This window comes from Branchiostoma floridae, chromosome 9, assembly GCF_000003815.2.
Source record: "Branchiostoma floridae strain S238N-H82 chromosome 9, Bfl_VNyyK, whole genome shotgun sequence".
Lineage (NCBI taxonomy): Eukaryota > Metazoa > Chordata > Leptocardii > Amphioxiformes > Branchiostomatidae > Branchiostoma > Branchiostoma floridae.
The window spans coordinates 21,120,853-21,127,520 of record NC_049987.1 but is presented as its reverse complement, the minus strand read 5'-3'; the positions used below and the strand labels follow the sequence as shown (position 1 = coordinate 21,127,520).

The 6,668-nt window shown below is 42.3% G+C and overlaps 1 protein-coding gene across 1 annotated transcript in view; it reads left to right on the top strand.

Moving 5' to 3' along the window:
- The window catches only part of LOC118422290 (epithelial cell-transforming sequence 2 oncogene-like), a 24,298-nt gene extending 17,638 nt beyond the window's left edge, over window positions 1-6,660 (top strand). Inside the window, exons 11-19 of the mRNA XM_035829808.1 lie at window positions 98-111; window positions 272-422; window positions 1,361-1,511; window positions 3,030-3,175; window positions 3,767-3,983; window positions 4,467-4,697; window positions 5,312-5,466; window positions 6,018-6,165; window positions 6,456-6,660. Coding sequence (XP_035685701.1) covers window positions 98-111; window positions 272-422; window positions 1,361-1,511; window positions 3,030-3,175; window positions 3,767-3,983; window positions 4,467-4,697; window positions 5,312-5,466; window positions 6,018-6,165; window positions 6,456-6,611 — 1,369 coding nt within the window. The 3' untranslated portion in view covers window positions 6,612-6,660. The remainder of the gene's footprint in view (window positions 1-97; window positions 112-271; window positions 423-1,360; window positions 1,512-3,029; window positions 3,176-3,766; window positions 3,984-4,466; window positions 4,698-5,311; window positions 5,467-6,017; window positions 6,166-6,455) is intronic.
- The last annotated feature ends 8 nt before the right edge of the window (window positions 6,661-6,668 follow it).

Here is a 6,668-nt window from a genome sequence, read left to right as displayed (position 1 = left end):
CAGTCAACCTATACAGTAATCACACACATTGTTGTGTAAGGACCAGCTGGCCATTAATATACAGTCAAAACTCTAATACTAAACACCTCTGCATAAGAAACACCTGCCAATGTGACCACTTTTTGAAGTGATTCCAATCCTTGTTTGTTGAAAAAGGATAATCAGGGGCAGAACTACAATGAAAACAAAACAACTTGTTGTCTTTTCCCCTTGGGTTGGGAAATGTGATGTAAAAATTGACTGTTGCATGTTTACATACTTGTAAACCCAGGTCAGTTGGTGTTTGATGTTCTGGACTTGGGAGACCTGAAGAGATTCCAGGACGTTATTTACACCATCCGGGAGGGGCTGGTGGCCATGCAGGTGGATGAGATCACCAAACCGCTGGAGTTTCTGGGCAGATATCTGCTGGACCGTGCAAGGTGAGGGGGAAGTAGGGGTGAGGGGGTGAGGGGAGTGGGGTAAGGAGGCTTGGGGGGGGGAGGGGGTCTGTAGGGATGGCCATGCAGGTGATCAAAATCACCAAATCACTAAGACTAAAGAGTTTCTAGGCAGATGTCTGTTGGACTGTTCAAGGCTAGCAGGAGTAGGGGCCCAGGGGAGAAAAGGGAGGCTTGGAGGCTAATCTAAGGGGGTGATTTTGTTCATCTGCATGGCAACCTCTATGTGTGTTATGGTAACCCTTTAGATAACCCAAACCACTGGAGCTGTTTGAGAGATATCTGTTTTTCTGCATGTTGTAAAGTTTCACTGGCTTTCTCCGTGGTGCTGAACATCCGGTTGTCAGGGTGCGAAGTATAAGACAGGTCAATATGTGGATAACTTCCACCAAGAGGGCAAATCTTGTTCATTAAAGGATAATTAAGATAATTAAGAAAGATGATTTGATGAATTCATATAGCAGTTTAGTAGTTTGAAGTTGACACAAAGAAGACAACTGGAAATCTTTGAAATTTACAATGGTACTTATCTGGTGATCAGAATATCTACCATCATAATGTTTTTAAGCATTTGAATTATGTCACACTTGGGATTCTTAGTCCAAAGTAAACCATGCAGAGACTAGTTATGGGTTTAGGGATGGCACAAGAAGCTTCTACACAATGATCTATCACCATTTTATACAGGACACTGCAAATGCTGGGTTGGAGGATGTGGGTGCTCTCTTGATGCATTATTCTAGCTATCTTTGCACAGCTATCAAATAGATGTGTCCAACCCAATATTTCCTGTTCATAACTCAGTCCTTAACTCAGTCCTACTTAGGCTGGCATTTTGACAGAGGTTAGGACAACCCATTTGAGTTTCCCATGAAATGATTGAAGTTCTAAGTTCCCAGTGTTTGTTGTTCCCACCCCAGTGGTAAGACGACGGTGCACCCCACCGCGGGCAGGGCTCTGGAGGGAGGAGGAGATGCTACAGACACCGTTGGCATGGAAACGCTCAGTTTGACCAACAGACCTGAGAAGGTTGAAAATGACACGATGTTGCAGTCGGCATTCAAACCTGTGGCAAGTGAAACAAGTCTGTCTTTTTCGGAAATGTCCATGAATGCGTGCTCTAGATAGTCTGTGCTGCAGAAATCCCTTTCAATAAGTAGTGAGGATAAAGTTATTTGGTCACAAAAATTTTTGTCTTCTATCGGTAGCAGTGACATTATGAAAGCAAAATGGTACATGGGCATAGAAATGGGGTCATCTCAAATGGTTACATAAGACAAACAGACGAAAATAATACCTAATTGGTTTACGGATGGTGCAATTGATGTGAATATCTAACTTGTACCTTTTATATAACGGATTACTCTGTGCTTGATGCTCAGCATAGAAGTTGTCTTATCTAAAAAGACACTCTACCTAAAGAGTGAAATTTATGCTATGTCCTTGAATAGTTCAAATTATGTCTTTTTGTATCAATAAATTGGCTTGAAACGCAGGATTACTGATTGGGAGCCCAACCTGGAACATAGTTCTACCCAAACAACTGAGATTTTTGAAGCACAAATTTGTCCAGAGTGGGCGTTTGTGGTGACCTGTTAGAACTCCCACAGAGCATTATAGTAGATACAAATTACATATTCCACCATTGGCATCACCAATAAAGCAATGAAATCTTATTATCTCCTTTTTCTTTGATATCTGCTTCAACCTTTTATGATGAAAGAACTCCTACGCTTTCAACCCTGTGGTGAGTGAAACACAGAGTAATCCGTTTAGGAAAGGCACTAATTGGATATTCACATCAAAAAGCACCATCTGTAAACTAATAAAGCATTATTTTCGTCTGTTTGTCTTATGTAAGCATTCTTAGGTCACCATTTGAGATGACCCCATTTCTATGCGCGTGTGCCCTTTTGCTTTGTGTCACTGCTACCAATAGAAGAAAAAAATTGTGTGACTAGATATCTTTATCTTCACTTGCAAATATCTGGCAAACGCTACAGATATGAAACAGTTTTAGCCAATGTACTGCCTGTTTTTAAGAATACAAATTCTATGATTTTTTTCTTATTAGTCCAAAGATGACTCATTATGGGGGATGGGTTCTCAACTGTGGCTTTGCATACTCTCCAAGTAGAGGTTGATGGGGGAAAATTGTGACCTTTTCCTTGTAACGTACGGCATGCTAGCTAGTGTTTCTTTCTATCAGCCTCCCCACCAACGATAGAAAAAGACAACATACATGTATAAGGAATAGGTCACAATTTTCCTCATCAACCTCTGCTTGGAGAGTAGCTTTTCAGACCTAGTTTAATAATAATAATGATATTTTTCTTGCATATTCCTGCCGGTAGGCTAAATGCACAAAGGACCACATGTGGTCTTATGGAAGAAAAAAGATAGCTTAACTTATATAATACTTTTGAACTAGACTAAATGGAAAAAGAACTAAGCCATTATGTATTACTACAGGAAATATCATGTACTATTGTTAATCGCTGCATCTAATATGTTCTTTTCTCTTTTTGAAACACATGGAGATATATTTGTATATAGCGTTAATAAGGTGATAAACTTGCCATTTCACAGAGCACAGTAGCCCTGCAGGACCATCCTGACAAGAGGACCCAGGTCGCTCACGAGCTCCTGTCCAGCGAGGTCAGGTACTGCAAGCTTCTGCAGGCCATGAGGGACGTGTTCGTGATCCCGCTCAGAAATGCTCTCTCTTCTAACAAGTGAGTATAGTTTGTGATCCCTCTCAGAAATGCTCTCTCTTCCAACAAGTGAGTACAGTTTGAAATCTCATTCAGAAATACAATGTACACTGCCTTCTAACAATTGAGTACAGTTTGAAATCCCATTCAGAAATGATCTCTCCTCCAACATAGTGAGTACAGTTTGTGATCCCACTCAGAAATTCTCTCTCCTCTATAATATAAAAATTATGCCTGCTTGTCCAAGATTGTTTTTTTTTAAATATCAAACTTAGAATTTGTAAATCCAAACAACTGGTTAAGAGTAGAATAAAGTAGAGCAGAGTTTTTCTGGCACAGGTAGGAATGTCCAGTTCCAGTGTAGGCTGCTCTTCAATATCAGGTCACTGACACTCAGTCATTTCAGGTAGCTGAGGGTCATCCAGAGCTCTGTACATGTACACACTGTGTTGTTGCATGTGGTTATTCAGACTCTCTTTAAAACAGTTTACGCTTGAAGATATCACAACAGATACAGGTAGATTGTTCCACCAGGGGATAACTCAGATACAGAAAAAGGGTGCCCTTCTTTAAAGCAAGAAACAAACTCATTTGCTGTTCTTTACACCACAGAGCCATCATCAGTGCACCCAACATCCAAGACATCTTTGGGAATGCCTTGCAACTCCTTGAACTGTCTAAGGAGCTGGTAGAGGATGTGAAGGGGAGGATCTCAGAATGGGGACCTCACCAGTGTCTGGGAGACGTCTTCTTCAAGTTCACCATCAAGCTAAAGGCTTATTCCAACTACTTCAACAACTATGAGCAATCCCTTAGGTGTATAGAGAAGGTATGCATGGACCTACATTGTTCATTAATTCAGACCTTTGTGTAGCACCTTTTTGCGCATGGAGCAGCTACTTTCCTTGCTGCTTCAGTAAGTATAATTGTACAAGGAGGAGTTACTAGCCCATCCCCTTGAGTGCTTGAGGCACCACCAGGAAAATGTGACCCCCATCTCACATCCCTTCTGACAGATGAGACTTGAATTATGTTTGTCACTGCTACTGAAATGTTCTACATGGAACTGCAAACACTCACACACTCAGTCACTCACTTTCCGGTTTATCGTCTGTTGTTCCCCATCCTGTGGGGGTTAGACGTGCTTCCCCGTAAATGAGGGGCCTTGATGGCCACACAAACTCATTACTCATTAATAACATCTAAAGTAAAAATTAAGTAAGAATTTTAAGACAGTATAGAGAGATTTGATCTTTCAGTTCGTCATCAACAAATGTAATTGGTAACCAAGTGTTACATGTTTTATTTCCAGTGCATAGAGCAGACGCCTGGTTTCCGCACCTTTGCGCGGCGCTACAGCAAGACTCCGCAGATGAAGATGCTGTCTCTGCAGGAGGTTCTGCTGGCCCCGACGCGCCGCATCACGGAGTACATCACGCTGCTCTGGGAGCTCCACCACAAAACCACGCCCGACCATCCCGACAGGGAGGACATCACCTCCGCTATAGCCAACTTCAGGAAACTGGAGGAATACGTCAAGGAGGTGGGCTGGGAGATTTCAAATTGGTTTCTTTCCACATTCAAATCTCTACTTCAGACCACTTGGCCAATGTGATTACTTCTTGGTGGTCTTGGAGATGATCATTTTTTGCCAACTTCAGGAAACTCGAGGAATACGCCAAGGAGGTGGGCTGGGAGATTTGGTTTCTTTTCACAGTGACCACTTCTACATATGACATTGACTTCCTCTTGGTGGTCCCTTGATGTACCACTTCTTGGTGGTTCTTTGGTTATGGTACTGTTGCAAGGATGGACATTAAGTTTATCTTAACTCTGAAAAGAAGAAAAAATACTAGTAGCTGTGCCTTCAAGTACCAGAGTTATCAGCCCAGGATTGAAGAATTTAAAAATCTTTCTGTATTTCCCTAGAACTATCGTAAAGTCAAACTTGATGCCACCAAGTACTGTACTAGGGCATCTTCATTATAAATGTTTAAAGGTTAGATGTGACAAGCCATTCAGTGACAACATAACCAGCTGCTGCAACCCAGGTCTTCAAAGCAAATGTGTTACGTGTTAAGCTCATTTAAACCATCTATTCAGAAACACATACAAATGTTTGACAGTATAGAATGACATTTTTCTTTATTCCTGTAGCTGAAGGTAAAGTCGGAGCGCGACCGTCGGCTGATCGCCCTGCAGAAGCGGATCCTGCGCTGCCCGATGCTGCTCGAGGCAAACCGGTTCCTCATCCGGGAGGAGGTCTTCGCTCACCTGATACCCGCCAAGGACGAGGTGCAGCCGGAACTCAGGTGAGAGACCCTGAAAATGTCTGCAATCTTTTTCATCTCGGTTCAGAGTTTTTTTAAAACCATTTGGGGCCGATTTGATTGTCTCTCAGAAAAGCAATTACTTCACCATCTGGTCATATCAAATTCCGAACCCGAGTGCTTTAGGGTTCAACCTGAAAGTGAACTTGAAGAAGAACTCTGCAGCAGACCTAAGTCAGCTTACAGATGTGCCCTATGTTGCAGAGACTGTCAGGACTGTTTAGCCACAGTCGATGCTGTAGGGCTGATATTGACCAATGGAGGCCATATATATCTAGGGTTGTTAGCCTGGGTGCCATCCTGTTTGATACAGGGGCTCCCATAATCTCTCCTTTAAGGGAGTATGGGAGCCCTGGTAAACTAAACAAGATGGCACCGTGAAGCTATCCGGTTTGATAGATCCTGGTAATATTTATCAAATATGTTGAACCAAGCTACCTTTTAACAAGCATCACTATCTTGCAGCCTGAACTGTTATGTTGAGGTGGGATTTTCAACAAAAAAATTGAACATAAAATTGTTGTCTTTTGCAGGATCTACCACCACGTCCAGAACCTTGGGTTCTTCCTCTTCAATGATGCGCTCGTGGTCACCGTCTTCACCACCAAGCACTTTCCCTTCGAGCGCTGCATCCAGGAGAACCACAACTTCTTTGCTAGCATCTCGCTGAACCGCATCCAGGTCTGTGTTTGAAGTTTGCATTGTCTATGTCTAAATCTCCAAAGTTCTGTAGTTGGTTGCCTCTAAAACGGAAAAGCGCACATGGCATAGAACTAAGAACAACTACACGCAGTTCAGATGTAGAATGTCCAGATTCAAAAATAGCACCTCACCTTTTATTGTAGCATCGTTGAATGAATTTGTTTATGTCTCGTACCCCAATTCATGCCATATAAGGCTGCAACGGTATGTATGTGCGCACTTGTTTGTTGCCAATAAACAATAATTCATTTATTCATTCATTCATCCAGGTCAGCGACATCCCGGACTCCAAGTTCGTGAGAAACGCTTTCAAGATGGTGACACCGAAGAGGAAATGGGTCTGTGCGGCGGAAACGTACGAACTGAAGTTCAGCTGGATAACTGCCCTGCAGGATGCAATACAGGCTGCTATTGAGTTGGAATAGAATTTCAACCCAGACATTTTTTCTAGAAAAGTATATTCTTTCTTTTTTTTTAGATTT